Source organism: Oncorhynchus masou, chromosome 9 (assembly GCF_036934945.1).
Source record: "Oncorhynchus masou masou isolate Uvic2021 chromosome 9, UVic_Omas_1.1, whole genome shotgun sequence".
Lineage (NCBI taxonomy): Eukaryota > Metazoa > Chordata > Actinopteri > Salmoniformes > Salmonidae > Oncorhynchus > Oncorhynchus masou.
The window spans coordinates 40,669,738-40,690,463 of record NC_088220.1 but is presented as its reverse complement, the minus strand read 5'-3'; the positions used below and the strand labels follow the sequence as shown (position 1 = coordinate 40,690,463).

Genomic DNA, 20,726 nt, shown 5'->3' with positions numbered 1-20,726 from the left:
GCAGCAGTGGCGGATGGCAAATGGAAAAGGAATTACAATGATTTGACTAGTACACTTGAAAAGATTCGTGTTAACTACGCATGGAGAATGGTGCCCTGCACCCAAAGTGAGGGCATCATCTTTAATCGGTGGGTCATTTATTGACTCCCATTTACACCGCCCCGTAATATGAGTGATCAAGGCCCCCATCCGTAAAAATGCAATAAACCAGGGAAGTGTTTTGTGAACAAAAGCAAATAACAAAGTCCACACATCATTATGTTGCCTTCATAAACTATTAGAATGGCTCCAAATGGTGGGGTGGATGGGTGGGAGCAACAATGGATGCCAAATAGGGCCGTCGGTTCATAAGCCATTAGGATGAGTAAATGGTAGAGGGGGAAGGGGCTCACAATGCCTGCCAAATGGGGACTCGGGTTCAAGTTGTGGTTAAGCATGTCAAACATGGAGACACTAAATTGGCTGACACTTCATCACATGGCTATTTTCAATGATAAAAATTACTCCCTGCCTGTGTCTCAAATGGAACCTTATATTCCCTATATAGAGCACTCATTTTTACCAGAGCCCTTAGGGAATAGGGTGTCATTTTGGACACACCATCCATCTTCCCCCCCCACAGAACAACAAACTAACTAAATATATAGTGCCGAGTATATAAATAGCCCAAGAAAGCCATCCAAGGAGCAATAATAAATAATATGGCACACTGTTCTAGCTAATTCATTAATGCCACGTTTAGAAGAATCCATCCGTGTACAGACACCACCAGCCCATGGTTTGATGCTCTTTGTATAGATTAAATAATTAGAGGTCTGCCCACTATCATTGTTTTCCAAAATAATTCATTAAGAGACTGATCCGACTGCTCCGGGGTGAAGTTGAAGTATCCCCTAGATACAGATCTAGGATCAGCTTCCCCTACCCCAATCCTCACCTTAACCATAGGATCAGCATCTAAGGGTAACTTCACCAATCAGTCACTAAAAACACCACCTAGCTGCTATAAGTGTATCGATTTTCACATGAGATCACCAATCTCCCTGCTGTATAAAATTATTTGGCGGGGTGAAGGGGGGGGTTCAAACCTTCCTGAATTCATACAAGACTTTCTTAAATGCACAAGGAAACAACAAACACTCGTCCGTCAAGGAGAATAAAGCTGTGTAATACCCAAACACTAGGCAAGTGCCTTATAAGCGGGTGGCTCTGTTTTCATTACGTTTTCAGAGAATACAGAATAAAATTAAGACGGAAAGACAAAGACGGATGCAATTAAGCGTCACGCTTGTTGTTTCACTCAATTGACTTTTGAAGTGCGAAGTCGGGTATTATCATACTGATACATGGAACATGTGTGGAGATGTAGGGGAGTCAGAGACGTGGTACGTTCATTGTGTTACCACTCCTACCTTGTCACAACACAACTGATTGTCTGAAACGCATTAAGAAGGAAATAAATTACACAAATTCCATTTTAACAAGGCACGCCTGTTAACTGAAATGCATTCCAGGTGACTACCTCATGAAGCTAGTTGACAGAATGCCAAGAATGTGCAAAGCTGTCATCGAGTCAAAGGGTGGCTACTTTGAAGAATCTCAAATATAAAAAATATTTTGGTTACTTCATGATTCCATATGTGTTACTTCATAGTGTTGATGTCTTCACTATTGTTCTACAATGTAGAAAATAGTAGGTGTGGTCAAACTTTTGACTGGTACTGTACATCTAACTACAGTAGAGTGTATTGTGATGCAGCAGGTACCACTATACTGTACAGTGATGTAAGGAAATATCAGCCTTGTGAGGATTAGATGCACTACAGTGTGATGAGAGGGAGGACAATAGGAAAGCCAACCTCTCTTTTTTCTCTCTCCCGCTCAATCTGTTGTCTGTGCTCCCTCGTCTCTCCCTCTCTGCTTCTCTCTCCATCTGCCCCTCTGTCTCTTTCTCTCTCTCCCCCTCTCCCCTCTTTTCCCATCTCGGAGTGAATGGGCACAGGGTGGCTTCACTGCACGCCGGCAGAAGTTCCACAAAATCCGGTGGAGGTCCAGGGGCCAGGCACAGAGAGAGAGGGAGAAAAGGGAGGAGTGAAACACAGCTTTCTCCTCTCCTCTCTCTACTGCAGAGGGGAGGGAGAGAGCAGCTCTGTCCACAGACTATAGAGCTGGCAAGGCAAAACTTTGAATTAGGGCTACAGTTATCAAAATCCAGAAAAGAGCTGTTAAATTCTTCAACCACCTAAAACAGAATCAATGCCCACACCTTCCACAAAATGGAGTGTAAACTGAGCTGCACTTCCTAACCTCCTGACAAATGTCTGACCACATTAGAGATACATATTTCCCACAGATCCACAAAGAATTTGAAAACAAATCAAACATTGATAAACTCTCATTTATGTGAAATACTACAGTGTGCAATCACAGCAGCAAGACTTGTGGCCCGTTGCCATGAGAAAAGGGCCACCAAATCGTTGTGCTTTGACCCCTAAAACCATTAGGATGATCAATTCCATTCTAATAAGAAAACATCTGGAACAAAGGCCCCTAATAGCAGACAGATGCTGGGTAAAGTGGGATAATTAGGGTTGGGCTGAGAGATGCTGACTAATGCAGGCAATTTTGGAAATGCACTGTCAATCCCTAAAACAAAACACACTGAATATTTGATATATATTTCATATCTTTCTTCTATTAATTATGACAGAGTGATATCAGTAATGGCTGTGGGTGAGTGCGAGAGTGTGAGTATGCGGATGTCACACAGAGACAGAGAGAGAATACTACTGTGTCAAGGTTTGCTATGACAAATGCTGATTTGAGCAGCATCAAAATTGGTCAATTAAGGGGGGAAAGCTGCTTTCAGGTAATGTTTCATCTTATTAAATAAGGTATAAATCAATCTTCAGGAATGTGAGGTGTTCATGGCTTTTAATGATTGTGTGTGCGCGTGGATGGTAGAGAAAGATAGGGATACACTTTCATTTATGGACATACATACAGTACTTACCATTCAAACATTCATGTGACATAGAGACCATTGTGTGTCCTTGTGCACTGCACATCTTTCAAGCCTATACACCATTGATTAGAAAAGCTTAACAAAAGCAGTCCAGAGTCCACCTCCTAAAAGTCAATGCGAGAGGCAGACAATTAAGGCCCAAGCATACAAAGGGAAGAATAGAGGATAGGCAGCAGGAAAACTTGGTAATTCACTGGCTATACAAGTCTTTGGTAATCATTAATACATATAATAAGTATACGGTGTAGTATACCGTCAGTATACCGTCAGCTTCTCAGAGATACCCCATTTGTATTACCGCGAACCATTCATTATATTTAATGTGAATACCTCGAGGAAATCCTTCTCTCTCCCTCAAAGACGCCCTTTTCAATGTTGATACAAGTATGCCTTTTCTTCTCCCACATAACAGACGTAATGTTCTCTTGCTTTCGTGTTCTAGTATTTTACCTTGATTCAAGGTAACACAACATCTCAATTCACCTGTGTGAAATGGAAGAGAGAATAGCACGTGTATCCCTACTCAGACACTCAACAGCGAAGTTAGAGGTCATACTGACGAGACTTTACCACAACTATCTTCATTCAATATGATGTGTAACCTGTGCAGCTTTGCCTGTATTTTGCCATATTATGTATTTTTGGATGGGTATACAAATATGGCAGACCGTTTCAGTCATTCATTAACTTTGCTCTAATTCCTGGAAATCAGGCTCCCTTGAGTGGTACTTCTGTTTAAAAGGGGAGGTATCTGAATACCAAAACAGATGCATTAGCATAGAATAGACCGTTTGGGGAATAGGAGGAAATAGCAGCAGACAGCAGCAGCAGACAGCAACAGATATGACAGAACAGTGTTCCACAGAGGACATGACAATGTTGGTAAAGAGCCTCCCAACTAACAGTAATATCATTCATTATCCTTATGGAGGCTTGTTCAGAAATGCAAACAGAGGGAGGAAACTTTTCCCTAGAGGCTTGGGCTGAACTGCTTAACCAAAAACCAGGAGATGAAAGGAGCAATTCAAAGGACAATTTTAGTTTGTTTTTATCAGAATAAGCTTTTGAGATGTTGCTGTTATGCTCAGCAACAAGATTTTTCGTCTTCATTTTTTTGAGTAAATGCTAGCCTATACCTGACACTGAGCCCCTAGAGGGGACTTACAAACAATTTGGCAAACACCATGATATAGCATGATTCATAGGTGAGGGGCTACAGATGAGAAAGATCTGAGGGGGTTAGACTAAAAGCTCAATGTGATTGATGTCCATTTACCTGCTAAGTCTATATCCCATATCAAGGGCATCGCCATTTCATGAAACACTTAAATAACCTCATGGGCAATATTCAGTAATTGGTTCCCATTCTAAAGAAATGCTTTATACGTTTTTGACACCAACTGCTGGAGTATTATGACGGCCCTATTCTGTCTGTCAAGCTTCGACCGAAAAAGACAAGATGGATATTTTTAAGTTTTTTAACTCATATTCCATTTGGCTCAGACGGCTGAAGAAAACAGAATTGCCATATGGCTGTGTTTTAAAAATGCATGTGGCATGATGGTGGTGGGCACCTGAGCAGAGGGGGGCTTTGTCAGGTGAGGCGGCATCTGCGCCGTTGTGTCCCCATTTGAGGAGAAACACATCCACAAACAAGCCTGCTGCCAGGCTACGCCAGCCTTACCTACCCCACCTATTGCATGGCTCTACTACATACTCATAGGTGGCTCTGAATCAGTCCTGTATTCATTTATTTTTACATTTATTTAGCCAGGCAAGTCAGTTAAGAACAAATTCTTATTTACAAGTACGGCCTACCAAAAGGCCTCCTGTGGGGATGGGATAAAGATAATAATAATAAAACAAAATATATTAATATAGGACTAAACACACATCACGACAAGAGAGACAAAGTCAGAAAACAACGTAGCAAGGCAGCAACACATGACAACACACCATGGTAGAAACACAACATGACAACAACATGGTAGCAGCAGAAAACATGTAACAAATATTATTGGCCAATATCAGGAACCTCAATACCTACATACAGACAGATGAATGGAGGGATAGATAGATACTACAGTGACACTGAATTAGTTCTGTATCAGGAACATTCAACACCTAAACACAGAGCGGAACAGATAGAGATGCATAGAGATGACAGAAGCTATGTGCCCAGAAAAACATAGCTTGATCAGGGGGCTCAATACCCAGATACAGGGATTCAATGGAATGGATTTTGAGGTGGATATAGAGACATGAGAGTTTGAGTTGTGCAGCTATGAGAACACTAACATGTTTTTATAGTGAGGAGTGTGTTTTCTTCATTCGTCACACCGGTGCCACAGATAAATTATTCAGGTAACGATAACATAAATGTCTGGTCAATATGTGGGGCCTTGTCGATAACAGGCGAGGTTGTGTTACGTTGAGCTTTCTCAATGTCGTGCCATTGTGTTTGAGACTTGTGAGGCTTAAGAACAAAAGCAGAGCAGAACACATCTGTCTGCAATGTTAAGAGGCCATCTCGTTTGTGGAGTTTTCAGAGAAAAAATTAAGCGGTGAAGAATCTGTTTTCTTGTTGTTTTTTTCCAACTGCAAAGTGAGGCTGATCGGTGTATCGATCGGTGAAAGATGGATCCATTTGAATGCTGTTGAGGCGTTTCACACTTATTCTCCTCTTTAAAGATCAGACAACTTCTTACAAATGGCATAAGGGAGCCAGACATAGTGGTTCGGGGTGTGTGTGTGTGTGTGTGTGTGTGTGTGGTGTGTAGGCTGCTAGGTAGAACAAAACCTACTTGGTCAATTCCATAGCAACATTGTGACTTTTTCCATACCTTTTTCCTCTTTTGCACCATGGAGAGTTTGATAGACTTCTATTGCCATCTTGCGGCAACCTCCAGTACTTCACCTCAGAGACAGAACGCGGTTGATGCTGCTGACCACCATCAACACTCGAAAGGGGAATAAATATCTAAATACAGTATTTATAGCAAAGGCGAGCGATACAGACAATACGTCGTCGGCATGCGTACACAGACAGAAGCCAATGTGAAAGTATCTTTGTCATAATTCAAAATGGAGCTGACAGAGGGCTGCCGTGCTTCTAGATCTTAGGAAACCTTGCCAAATGTTATTTTAAAAGGATTTCGCTACACCCGCAATAACATCTGCTAAACACATGTGTATGTGACCAATACAATTTGATTTGAAAAATACCTCTAATGTCAAAAAAATGTACTGTTTTGTCTTGGTAAGTACGCCTGAATGTTATGCAGAAGGGCGGACACCCAGCTCTTCAGTCTCTCTTGCTAGGCAGACGACACAAAGGGAGAAGTCGTAAAACTTCAAAGCGGACATTTTAACCGTGCGACCCATCTCTCTCGGGTGCCCTTAAAAGGGAAAACTGCAAAGGAAAAAATTATAGCGCTGAGTCACCCAGCCTTGATCAGATCACCGATCATTACAGGCAACCGGGGAACTGCCTGGGAATCAGTGGAAGCAGTGCTGTTGATGAGGCGATTATGGGGCTTACTTACTTCCTGTGCGGATGGTATGACAGCAGTGGAGCATGTTGGAGGAGACTGGAAGGGAATAGGCAAGGTACACCTTGCTAGAGATGTGCCGGGTGGGCTTATTGACTATGGCAGGGGCAAAGAAGGGGAGCTCCAAGAAGAGTTTGGAGGGATTAAGAGGGGAGATTATGATATATCAGTCAGCATAGCTGACGGCTCTTTCCACCTCCACCTTTTTCCACCCCCGAGCTAGAGTGACTTTGGTTTATCCCAGAAATGTCCTTATAGTGAGTCAGTGAGTCAAACAAACAACAACTAAGAGTCTCTCTTGGATGACGTAAAGTATCTACTTCTGGTGGAAAGTAGCTACCTCCTCCTCCACGCAATTGGCTGGACTCACTGGTGAAATCAACAGATGTTTTGAACTGCTGCCCAGTGCACAAGCACACATGTGCACACACGCACTCCTGTGACCGCTGCCTGCGGTCGAAGGCAAAGCCAAATATGCACCGCCATGGTGGAGTTGTACTGAATTTGGCATGGGCAAGAGAGCATCACGGGAGGGGATGGAGTCAGACAAGGTTAGGGAAAGGACTACTCAGTTGTCACACACCGACAATACATACACACCGACACACACACACACACACACACACAGGAGACGTGATATACTAAGAGAGACATCTCTAGTAATCACCCACCACCTTGCATAAAAAAGACATGGCCGTAAAACACAAAACAAATAACTTACTAAATATAAACATATGTGGCGGGGGAGGGAAGGAGCCAATCCTTCCCTTCACCGGGGGGCCCCAACTGAATCAAGCCTGTCCAAACGACCATAAAAAGCGAAGGGGTACAGTGAATTTCACAGCTGTGTGAACAGTTAAAGCAGAGGAGGCCGGGGATGCTGTGGTGGAATCGCAGACAGAGACGAGTTGTAAAAATATGCCATAAAGTTTATGGAGCCTAATGCAGCCTGCAGGAGCACCCTGTGGAGCCGGCGTGCCGTGTAGTGTGTTAGAGAGAGCAGTGGGGGAGATGAACCACTGAGCGCGTAGGCAGTGTTCACCCAGCCCCATTACTGACAGCCCCAATATCACACACACACAAACACACGAAGACACACAGGCAAGCAGGCTTGCCAAACACACACAGAAAATGCAGGCACATACACACACTTTTTTTCTGTGTTTCTGTCTCAATATAGTCTTGCTCTCTCCCTCTATCTTTGGCTCTGGCTCTTTCTCTCCATGCCGCTTATCCTTAATATACAAATCTGAGAGGAGAGGACATGTTCAAGTCATGATGTTGCTGCAGGGTCAATGACAGTGCTGCCTACAAACACAAGGACAAGGTCATCAAAACACACACACACACACACATGCTTTCAATATCAGCATACCATGTCCACTCCAGACGCCCTTTCATGTTCCCTTCAAAATAATGAGATCCAGCTCTCTACCTTTGAAAGCACGAAGCCTGATTGTCTCTCTTCCTTTGAAAAGAGATGTACTTTGCCTTCAGAAAGTATTCATACCCCTTCACTTATTCCACCTTCTGTTGTGTTACAGCCTGAATTGATTAAAAAAAACAGGGAAACATGTTAGACATTTTTGCAAATGTACTGAAAGTGAAATACATACATATCTCATTAACATAGGTATATATCCCTGAGTCAATACATGTTAGAATCAAATTTACAGATGTGAGTCTTTCTGGGTAAGTCTCTAAGAGCTTTGCACACCTGGACACCTTGTACAATATTTGCACATTATTATTATTTTAATTCTTAAAGCTCTGTCAAGTTGGTTGTTGATCATTACCGGACAGCCATTTTCAAGTCTTCAAGTCAGACTGAACCAGGTTTTCCTCTAGGATTTTGCCTGTGCTTAGCTCATTTCCGTTTCTTTTCATCCTAAAAAAAATTCCCTAGTTCTTGCCGATGACAAGCATACCCATAAAATTATGCCGCCACTACAATGCTTTAAAAGATGAGCACTCAGTGGTACTCTGTGATGTGCTGTTTTGGAATTGCCCCAAACATAACTCTTTGTATTCAGGACAAAAATAATAATTTATTTTACACAATTTTTTGCAGTTTTACTTTAGTGCCTTATTGCAAACAAGGTGCAAGTTTAAAAAATATATAGATATTCTGTACAGGCTTCCTTATTTTCACGTAGGTTGGTATTGTGGAGTAACTACAATGTTGTTGATCCTTCCTCAGTTTTGTCCTATAACAGCCATTTAAAACAGAGTTTAAGTCACCATTGGACCCATGGTGAAATCCCTGAGGGGTTTCCTTCCTCTCCGGCAACTGTGATAGGAAAGACACCTGCATCTTTGTAGTGACTGGGTGTATTGCTACACCATCCAAAGTGTAATTAAGAACTTGGCAATGCGCAAAGGGATATTCAATGTCTGCTTTTTTATTTGTACCCCACCAATAGGTGCCCTTCTGTGCGAGTCATTGGAAAACTCCCCTGGTCTTTTGTGGTTGAATCTGTGTTTGAAATTCACTGCTTGATCTGAATCTGAAACGATTGAGGGACCTTACAGATAATTGTATGTTTGGGGTACAGAGCTCAGGTAATCATTAAACACATGTTTTGCACAGTGTGTTCATGCAACTTATTGTGACTTGTTAAGCACAGTTTTACTCCCAAATGTATTTAAGCTTGCCATAACAAAGGGGTTGAATACTTATAAACTCAAGACATTTCAGCTTCTAATTTTTTATTAATTTGTAAAACATAATTCCCCTTTGACATTATGGGTTATTACGTGTAGGCCAGTGACACCAAATCTCAATTTAATGGAAAACAAGTCAAGTTGTGTGAATACTTTCTGAAGGCACTGTATTTAGTATAATGCAGTGGTGGGGAGAGGAGAGTATAGATGAGAGAACAGGGGTAAGGAGAGAAAAGAAGAGGCACTTAAAAGAAAAGGGACTTCTCCGCTTTTCCTCTGCAGTGGGAGTTAGGGAGTGTGTTCACTCAGAGGTTCCTCCCACGAGTTACGCTGCTACCTACCACAGCTCAGAAATCATGTTCTATATTTGTTGCACTTTACCTCTCCCACAGTTGCACTCATCTTACGACCAAGGTGGGCGTTTGAAGACAGGAACATTTCAGTTGAATCTAGTGAAAGGTTAGCCAAGCCAAGCATGGAAAATAATCTTGGAGAAATGCTGCAAATATGTTGCAAACAATAGTATTGTAATAGTGTAGCAGTAATACTGTATACAACACTAGAATGTGCATTCGGAACATATTCAGTCCCCTTGCCTTTTTCCACATTATCTTATGTTACAGCCTTATTCTAAAATTGATTAAATACATTTTCTTCCTCATCAATATACACACAATAACCTTGAATGACAAAGCGAAAAAGTTTTTTTTTTTGTTGAAATGTTTAAAATGTATTAAAAATAAAAAACAGAAATACCTGACTTATGTAAGTATTCAGACCCTCGGCCATGAGACTGTGAATAGAGCATCCTGTTTCCATTGATCGTCCTTGAGATGTTTCTATAACTTGGAGTCCACCTGTGATAAATTCAATTGATTGGACATGATTTGGATAGGCACATACTGTACCTGTCTATATAAGGTCTCACAGTTGACAGTGCATATTAGAGCAAAAACCAAGCCATGAGGTCGAACGAATTGTACGTAGAGCTCAGAGCCAGGATTGAACTAGCTGTGCAAATATGCTCCCCATCCAACCAGACAGAGAGGATCTGAAGAGAAGAATGGGAGAAACAACCCAAATACAGGTGTGCCAAGCTTGTAGCGTCATACCAAAAACTCAAGTCTTTAATCGATGCCAAAAGTGCTTCAACAAAGGACTGAGTTAAGGGTCTTAGGTAAATGTTATATTTCAGTTGTTGTTTTTTTATACATTTGCAAACATTTCTAAAAACCTGTTTTTGCTTTGTCATTATGGGGTATTGTGTGTAGACTGATGAGGGAAAAAAGCAATTTAATCCATTTTAGAATAGAAAAGTCATGGGGTCTGAATAATTTCTGAATGTACTGTACATTGGAAGAATAAACAGGCACTGAATTATTTGTTTTTTTGTTTGGTTGAAACATCCAACTTGGAGTGACAGAACAGCTACAATGCCATGTATACAAGAGAGGAAGTTAATAAATAGCATGTCTCGTCAAGAGGCAGAAACGCAAACTCCTGCACAATGCTGTTTAATTCAATTCATGAGCACTATATTTAAATCCCTTTGCTCTCTCAAAACCAATATGCTGCCGAATTCCGACAGACTCAACAGACGTAGAAATAACCTAGAAAAGGTCTCTGAATTGTATAAAGCATGAATCAATCAGATCTACACTTGACATTTCTGAATTAGAGTTGGACTGAAAGACATTAAAATTGTATGCCAAAAGGTGTCTGCGTACCAAGTTTCTATATTGAAGTATTAATAAAGGGCTCGGGGGAAGAGCGAGGGGACAAATGAAAATTAATATTGTTTTACTGTCAATCCATGCTGAGCCCTGGGAAACTTGAATATGATTGATGGCCTAGCGCACAACACAAACACCACTGATCTACAGACTCAATATAGGCCTAATGGCGCTGCATTGCTGATGTTATAGCAGGGAATCATAGGCGTATAGACAGTACAATATGGCTTGAAGAAGATAGATGTGTTGTTTGTAATGACTGAAATGATCCCAGTAGAGCAGTGGTTCCCAAACTTTTTATAGTCCCGTACCCCTTCAAACATTCAACCTCCAGCTGCGTACCCCCTCTAGCACCAGGGTTGTTGTTGTTTTTTGCCATCATTATAAGCCTGCAGCGCACACACATAATACGATGCATTTATTTAACTTAAGAATGAGTGTGAGTTGTAACTACCTGGCTCTTATTAGGACCAGGGCACAAATAATAATATAATAAATATCAAGAATTTTGCTCTTTATTTAACCATTTTACATATAAAACTGTATTTGTTCATGGAAAATTGGGAATAACTCACCACAGGTTAATGAGAAGGCTGCGCTTGAAAGGATGCACATAACTCTGCAATATTGGGTTGAATTGGAGAGACTCAGTCTTAAATCGTTTTCCACACAGTCTGTGCCTATATTTAGTTTTCATGCAGTGAGGTCCGAGAATCCACTCTCACATAGGTACGTGGTTGCCAAGGACATCAGTATCTTAACAGTGTGATTTTCCATGGCCAAATAATCTGAGCGCTGCCCAATCAGTGGCTTCTGATTTATTTTATTTTTTTACCTTTATTTAACTAGGCAAGTCAGTTAAGAACAAATTCTTATTTTCAATGACGTCCTAGGAACAGTGGATTAACTGCCTGTTCAGGGGCAGAACGACAGATTTGTACCTTGTCAGCTCAGGGGTTTGAACTTGCAACCTTCCGGTTACTAGTCCAACGCTCTAACCACTAGGCTACCCTGCCGCCCAGATTAAATTGTCACAGAACCACTTGTTGCAATTACGATGAGGCTCTCGTGATCATATATCGGTAACTGGACTGGAGGCAGGGCATGAAAGGGATAATGAATCCAGTTGTTTGTGTCATATGTTTCGGAAAAGTACCTGCGTAATTGCGTACCTAACTCACTCAGGTGCTTTGCTGCATCACAATTGACATTGTCCGTAAGATTGAGTTCCTTTGTACACAAAAAAATCATACAACGAAGGAAAGACCTGTGGGTTGTCCTTGTTAGAGCTCCAACTTCTTAATCATAGCCTCAATTTTGTCCCACACATTGAATATAGTTGCGAAGATTCCCTGTAATCCTAGATTCAGATCATTCAGCCGAGAAAAAACATCACCCAGATAGGCCAGTTGTGTGAAACACTCGTCATCATGCAAGCGGTCAGACAAGTGAAAATGATGGTCAGTAAAGAAAACAATAAGCTCGTCTATCAGTTTAAAAAAAAGTTTCAATACTTTTCCCCCTGATAACCAGCGCACTTCTGTATGTTGTAAAATAGTTACAGTGCCTTGTGAAAGTATTCGGCCCCCTTGAACTTTGCGACCTTTTGCCACATTTCAGGCTTCAAACATAAAGATATAAAACTGTATTTTTTTGTGAAGATTCAACAACAAGTGGGTCACAATCATGAAGTGGAACGACATTTATTGGATATTTCAAACTTTTTTAACAAATCAAAAACTGAAAAATTGGGTGTGCAAAATTATTCAGCCCCTTTACTTTCAGTGCAGCAAACTCTCTCCAGAAGTTCAGTGAGGATCTCTGAATGATCCAATGTTGACCTAAATGACTAATGATGATAAATACAATCCACCTGTGTGTAATCAAGTCTCCATATAAATGCACCTGCACTGTGATAGTCTCAGAGGTCCGTTAAAAGCGCAGAGAGCATCATGAAGAACAAGGAACACACCAGGCAGGTCCGAGATACTGTTGTGAAGAAGTTTAAAGCCGGATTTGGATACAAAAGATTTCCCAAGCTTTAAACATCCCAAGGAGCACTGTGCAAGCGATAATATTGAAATGGAAGGAGTATCAGACCACTGCAAATCTACCAAGACCTGGCCGTCCCTCTAAACTTTCAGCTCATACAAGGAGAAGACTGATCAGAGATGCAGCCAAGAGGCCCATGATCACTCTGGATGAACTGCAGAGATCTACAGCTGAGGTGGGAGACTCTGTCCATAGGACAACAATCAGTCGTATATTGCACAAATCTGGCCTTTATGGAAGAGTAGCAAGAAGAAAGCCATTTCTTAAAGATATCCATAAAAAGTGTCGTTTAAAGTTTGCCACAAGCCACCTGGGAGACACACCAAACATGTGGAAGAAGGTGCTCTGGTCAGATAAAAACAAAATTGAACTTTTTGGCAACAATGCAAAACGTTATGTTTGGCGTAAAAGCAACACAGCTCATAACCCTGAACACACCATCCCCACTGTCAAACATGGTGGTGGCAGCATCATGGTTTGGGCCTGCTTTTCTTCAGCAGGGACAGGGAAGATGGTTAAAATTGATGGGAAGATGGATGTAGCCAAATACAGGACCATTCTGGAAGAAAACCTGATGGAGTCTGCAAAAGACCTGAGACTGGGACGGAGATTTGTCTTCCAACAAGACAATGATCCAAAACATTAAGCAAAATCTACAATGGAATGGTTCAAAAATAAACATATCCAGGTGTTAGAATGGCCAGGTCAAAGTCCAGACCTGAATCCAATCGAGAATCTGTGGAAAGAACTGAAAACTGCTGTTCACAAATGCTCTCCATCCAACCTCACTGAGCTCGAGCTGTTTTGCAAGGAGGAATGGGGAAAAATTTCAGTCTCTCGATGTGCAAAACTGATAGAGACATACCCCAAGCGACTTACAGCTGTAATCGCAGCAAAAGGTGGCGCTACAAAGTATTAACTTAAGGGGGCTGAATAATTTTGCACGCCCAATTTTTCAGTTTTTGATTTGTTAAAAAAGTTTGAAATATCCAACAAATGTTCCACTTCATGATTGTGTCCCACTTGTTGATTCTTCACAAAAAAATACAGCTTTATATCTTTATGTTTGAAGCCTGAAATGTGGCAAAAGGTCGCAAAGTTCAAGGGGGCCGAATACTTTCGCAAGGCACTGTATATGGTCGCTGCCCATATCATTGCATAGTGCAGGAAATACACGAGAGTTCAGAGGCCTTGCTTTAACAAAGTTAACCATTTTCACTGTAGTGTACAAAATGTCTTTCAAGCTGTCAAGCATTCCTTTGGCAGCAAGAGCCTCTCGGTTGATGCTGCAGCATACCCAAGTGGCGTCAGGAGCAACTGCTTGCACGCACGTTACCACTCCACGATGTCTCCCTGTCATGGCTTTTTCGTCATCAGTATAGATACCAACATGAGCAGCAGCTACGTTTGGCTACATACGGACCGTTAGCGGAATTCCCGCGAGAGAGTAACAGTTAATGTGATTGGATGTTAATTATTTGACTACACTACCTGTATTTGACATTGTATTGTTATTTTGCAGAACACGAGATGGTTTAATTTTGTTTTTGGTAGTGAAACAAGGCTACTCAAGCAAGAAATAAACCTCACCCAAATGTCCGAAAATATAAATGGACTGTTTGAAAACATGAAGAATAAAAAAAGAAAAAATGTTTTAACGTGAATCACATTTCTATTTGGTGTATCCCCGACGGCATTGCGCATACCCCCAGTTCGGGAATACCTGCAGTATGCAGGATGCGCATCCCCTGACTCTTCGTGAGTAGATAATCAAAATATCACCTCAACAGGTCAAATATAAAACATAAAAGTCATACACAATACATTTGGAAAAGCACATGACAGCCCCCTTGGAGTTTGCCAAAAGGCACTTAAAAGACCCTCAGACCATGAGAAACAAGATTCTCTGGTCTGATTAAACCAAGATTTAACTCTTTGGCCTGGATGCCAAGCATCACGTCTGGAGGAAACATGGCACCATCCCTACGGCGAAGCATGGTGGTGGCAGCATCATGCTGTGGGGATTTTCTTCACCGGCAGGGAATGGGGGACTAGTCAGGATCGAGGGAAAGATGAACAGAGCAAAGTACAGAGAGATCCTTGATCAAAACCAGCTCCAGAACTCTCAGGACTATGCATAGATATTAAGGGAGAGTAGCAGCAGCTTTCCAGGGGGGGGGGGGAAATAGTCTGGGTAGCCATTTGATTAGCTGTTCAGGAGTCTTAAGGCTTGGGGGTAGAAGCTATTTAGGAGCCTCTTGGGCCGAGACATGGCGCTCTGGTACCGCTTGCCATGCGGTAGCAGAGACAACAGTCTATGATTAGGGTGGATGGAGTCTTTGACAAGTTTTTAGGGCCTTCCTCTGACACCGCCTACTATAGAGGTCCTGGAGTCGGAGACTGAGCATTTGCCATACCAGGCAGTGATGCAACCTGTCAGGATGCTCTCGATGGTGCAGCTGTAAAACCTTTTGAGGATCTGAGGACCCATGCCAAATCTTTTCAGCCTCTTGAGGGGGAATAGGTTGTGTCGTGCCCTCTTCACAACTGTATTGGTGTGCTTGGACCATGTTAGTTTGTTGGTGATGTGGACACCAAGGAAATTGTAGCTCTCAACCTGCTCCACCACAGCCCCGTCAAAGAGAATGGGGGTGTGCGCGGTCCTCCTTTTCCTGTAGTAGACAATCATCTCCTTTGTCCTGATCACGTTGAGGGAGAGGTCTCTGACGACCTCCCTATAGCCTGTCTCATCGTTGTCGGTGATCATTGTTGTGTCATCAGCAAACTTAATGATGATGTTGGAGTCATGCATGGCCGTGCAGTCATGAGTGAACAGGGAGTATAGGAGGGGACTGAGCACGCACCCCTGAGAGGCCCCCCGTGTTGATGGTGAGCACGGCGGATGTTTTGTTACATACTCTTATCACCTTGGGGCGGCCCGTCAGGAAGTCCAGGATCCATTTGCAGAGGGAGGTGTTAAGTCCCAGGGTCCTTAGCTTAGTGATGAGCTTTGAGGGCACTATGGGTTTGAACGCTGAGCTGTAGTCAATGAATAGCATTCTCCCATAGGTGTTCCTTTTGTCCAGGTGTGAAAGAGCAGTTTGGTGTGCAATAAAGATTCCGTCATCTGTGTATCTGTTGGTGTGGTATATGCAAATTGGAGTGGGTCTAGAGTTTCTGGGATAATTGTGTTGATGTGAAACAAAAATAAGTATTTTCAGACATGTGGGGCTTGGAAGGAAGAGGGGATGAGGGAGGGTGGTATTGGTTTCATTCAGATTTTGTTTTTACAAAAGGCCCACCAAAAAAACATTGCTGCTGGTAGCGAGGAAGGGTAGTGAGTGAAATAAGTGGCGGCAGTTGATGCTCCCTCTAACTCTGTCTTTGCAGCCATCCCTCCCTCTATCCATCGAGGCCTTAAACAGGCCTTAAACACAATGAGCAGGAGTGCATCAGGTGACGAAAAGCCTTGGAGTGTGTGCCGCGCTAGATATGGCATTGGCCAATTAAATGAGCGGAACAGGCAAAACAAATGCCAAGGTTATCGATTTGCCTGGGAATACAGCCTTCCTCTGGAATACACAGAAACAAAGAGGCGGAATCAGGAGAGAAGCATAACATTTCAGCTTAAATGAGAATTGTTCTAAGTGCCTCTCCTCAAACATGGGAACAAAAGACGCTAGAAAGCATTGGCCATTCTCCGTGTTCAATGGTACCTACCTCAAAGTGTCTGAGCACTCTCAATAAATAGATACTGTGCGTCCTCAACTGCAGGATAATTAATTGAATACCATTTAATTGAAAAGGTTACATGTTAAAAGATTCAAGTTCATGGAAGAATAATCTGTTAAATTGTATCATACACTCAATACACTCAAGCCAATGCCAATCATTAAATATGCTGTCTGCAATATTATTTGTCCTGTTCTTCCTACATTCATTGAATGTCCTTCGCCTCTACTTTTGGGGGAAAACTAACTACTCTCTCCAATCACTTCAAAGCTCTATTCTGTCACTAAACTGTTCTAGCGCTCCTTGGGGAGGTCTTGTCAGCTGATACATACAGCTCACTTTCACACCACTAAAAGAGGTCATCCTTAAAAACCGGCTTCGGCCATTTTATACAAGTGAAGAGGTTAGGCTGCGTCCCAAGTGTGAGCCAGATGTAATTCATTTTTTTAAACAACAAGCTTTGTCCATTACTCTGGCAGACAAAAAAACATGATTCTCTGATATAGACCCATTCAGCCATCACCAATCCAACAGACTCCTCCAGTCCACAAGGTCTGAGGTGTTTTAGGCTCCCTCCTCCCCTCTGTCCCCCTTTCTCACCCCTTGACATATTGTAGGCTGACCAGTATGTTATCTTGGAAATGTGCTCAGTCTCAGGGACGGCCGGTCATATGGATATCGATCTCCTCCAGTTGATCAGATCAGCTCCTAAAGGGCAGGGTGTGTAACCTCTTAAAATCCATCTCTCTGGAAACAGCGGTACTGGGGACTTCAAGAGCTGCATTCCGACTGGGGCTGCCTTGCCCCTGCTTGCGTGTAACTGGTGGTTCGCAGACAGCTCGCACTAACGCACCACAGGACCAATTGAAACACTGTTGTTTCAAGCGTGGCAGTTGAGTTGTGATGTAAATCATCCTTGTTTTAAAAAGAGACGACCTATGAGGTCATCAAGCTGGTTGATAGATGCTAGAACTGCAACTGTCTGTCCATCTGCCTGTCTATTTCCCAGTCTAGTTTGCCTGCAGACAACTTGACAGTCAGCTACTTTGTGGTCCTCATCTTCCACCGCTAGCTCAATCAACAAGGTGTAAAGGCAGATGAGACACACTCAGCAGTGGCAGAGGTGATATGGACACACTGGCCAGACTGAATTAGAGGCAATTCACACCACCCGCTTCTCCGCCTCCCATCGCGCCCCTACCTGGGGAAGGTGCCAGAGAGATTTCATGGCTGAGACAGAGGAATAAGTATTTGTCGGCTCCCTACAGACCCCACAGTACATTCAGTTCCACCAGTCCTCCCAACCACCCCGACTGCACAAGGATCCCTCAGAGGTGCCGCAATGACAGTGTGAAAATGGAATCTTCCAGCCCAATCCGAAGCTAACCGTAGCCACACCAGGAAAACTGAGCTAAACTCTTCTCTTGACTGGTTCTTTAGGTTCTGAGTGGAGCTTTTTAGTCTCTTCAGACTGACAGCTCCCTGCTTTCTCAGTGTTAGCTCTGTGTTAGTCCTCTCCACGAGGCACTGATGTGAGTCTGACTGAGGGAGAGGTTAAAGGTCAGAGACTTCAGGGGAAATGTTACTATCATCCTCAGATTTTTGAGAAACTTCTTCAAAGTGAGAGCTGTCTGAGTGGCACACTGAGACAGTTCAAACTTCAAACTAGGCCTTTGCTGCTCTCGGATAAACAGTCTTCGTACACCTCTATCCTCCATACAATGAAGTCTGTTCCTACCAATCAAGACAACAAATTTCGGTTTGTAACAATGTCTTAAATAATCTACTTTTGCAACAGAAATACCCTGGCAAAAAATAACAGTTTGTCAAAGAATCAACACAAAAAACATCTGTCTGTAGAGCGAGTCAAAAAACAAGAAGGTTTGTCTGGGCCCATCAGTAGACCACAGACCAGGTCTTCTTTATCCAAAATGGCACCCTAATCACGAGATAATGCACTAGATTTAACCAGGGCCCATAGGGGTCTCAGACGTATTGCACTACATAGGGAAAATGGTGTCATTTGGGACCCAGCCCAGGTCACAGTGTACTGGTTGGTTTACCTTGTCCTCATTCTCTCTAAGCCTCTGGGCCTCTTTAATCCTGAAGGAGGCTTATGAAAGCAATAAAACGCCATTAAAGGTGACAATTCACACTAGCAAAAAGCAATAAGAGAGCTTTTTTCCCAAAAGCCCTGCCCCCCCAAAAACGGAATGCCTTCTCACAATAGGCAATAGGGCTTTACGTTGTGAGAAATTGCCAGAGCAGATCTGCAATTACCGTATTACAGTGGCAGAGAAATGAAGAAACTTCAGCAGCCCCTTGGACAGTGTATATTTCTAAATATTATTAGGGTTGTTTGCGAGCTAGTGGGGGAGAAAAGTGACAGCAACAACACAAACAACGGTGTACATTTCTGAGACATAGGAGATATGCCTTAATGTTGTGGAATTGAGACGGGGGGTGTTGACAACAAATTCAGATGTATTGCGGCGAATACCCAATCGCTAAATTAAACCAGGCTGACATTTCAGGAAGGTTGAGGAATAATGCACTCAATATATTTTCCACTGTTCAATCAGCAAACGCATTGTGTGCATGTGTCTGTGTCTGTGTCTGTGTGTGTGTAATGCAATCTAATCAAGTGATCGCTTCTCCAGTGTGCTGTTTCAAGGAAAGAACACAATGAAAGCCATTTAGATGCAAAACGTTCCAAAAAAACAGATTAGACTGCAGATTATTATTATTTGCCTAAAAACTATTGCTCATCCCTGGTATTACAATATTTAAATGCTAATATGGGTTAGTCTGCAATCCATTTCAAAAAGAGAAACAACTTAGACCAACAAAAGGGCCCCCAGTTCATTTGCAAGGCTGTATAATTTTGAAATCCTTCATTGGAAAAGTGTTCCAATTTGCATGCAAGAATTGTGTCAACAATTTATCGCCTTTCCAAATCACAGCCTATTAGCGAAGTCAATGCTGAAAAAAATATGTAAGCCATAAAAAAAAGATGACCTTACTTGTAGATTCGGGGACAAACTGACTAGACTAGAATCTTTTAAAAGGGAAAGGAGAAGAAAGGGGAGGGAGGAGAGGGAGAGATGCATGAGAGGAACACGACTCAAAAAAGCGTAATCATATAAAGGGCGTACTTACCGTGACTTTGCTCCCAGTAATCTGCATGCAGCGGTCAGCGGAGAGGAGTTAATGTGCAAAAAGACAACAAACGGCACAATCATTAGTAGGCCAAGAATGTCCTCTCAAATATAAGAGGTATCAAGCGCACCTTATTCTGACATTATATAGGCTACACACTGTGCTCACACGGCTACATACAGTACTAAACACTCATAGGGTAACATAGCTGAACTAAAAGTTGAGGGTGCATCATGGTAAGACAGTGTCTGTTCATTTGGCAGCCATTTTAAAAGAATATGGAGTCTCCTGTTCACTTGGCCTCTATGTGAGTCAGTTCCTATTTTTATTTTATTTTGGGACTGTTTTTATATTTGTGGACTTTAATTAGCCTGTACATGATCTCAATGTTAATGACAATATAATATAATATTAAGAGAGACAGTTCAAATTATCTGTATCATGATTTAACAAACATTTTCAGGTCAGTTTATTCAGTTTGTTCACAGTCCAACAAACTGTCATTTTGAAAAACGTCAAAATTTGACACAAATCCAATTGTCTTTGCGCTTGATTGATTTCCCATGGAATTAACCCCTAAAATGGCAGTTTGTCCACAGCAAAACAAACAGGTTGCTCTCATCTCCCAAAGGCCAAAATCAATCAGCTGCCATCTGTGCTTGACTTCAGGTGTCAGATTTAGCAACGCCGCGTAGCACCTTGGAGCTCATGCAGTCGGCATGATTTCTGGAGTTTAACCTTGTTATCTGCCAATAGTGGCGGGCAGTGGGGAGCGTTTTCTCTATTACGGCAGCGTGTCTCGCAGTGGGT

The 20,726-nt window shown here is 42.4% G+C and overlaps 1 protein-coding gene across 8 annotated transcripts in view; it reads right to left on the bottom strand.

Moving 5' to 3' along the window:
• The window catches only part of LOC135545985 (protein diaphanous homolog 2-like), a 626,286-nt gene that overhangs the window by 565,786 nt on the left and 39,774 nt on the right, over positions 1–20,726 (bottom strand). For 7 of the 8 annotated variants that reach the window (XM_064974017.1, XM_064974023.1, XM_064974021.1 and 4 more), the window contains one exon: positions 19,917–19,937. The exons of the other annotated variant lie outside the window; for it this stretch is intronic. In XM_064974017.1, the coding sequence (XP_064830089.1) occupies positions 19,917–19,937 (21 nt within the window). The remainder of the gene's footprint in view (positions 1–19,916; positions 19,938–20,726) is intronic. 8 annotated transcript variants of the gene reach the window in all.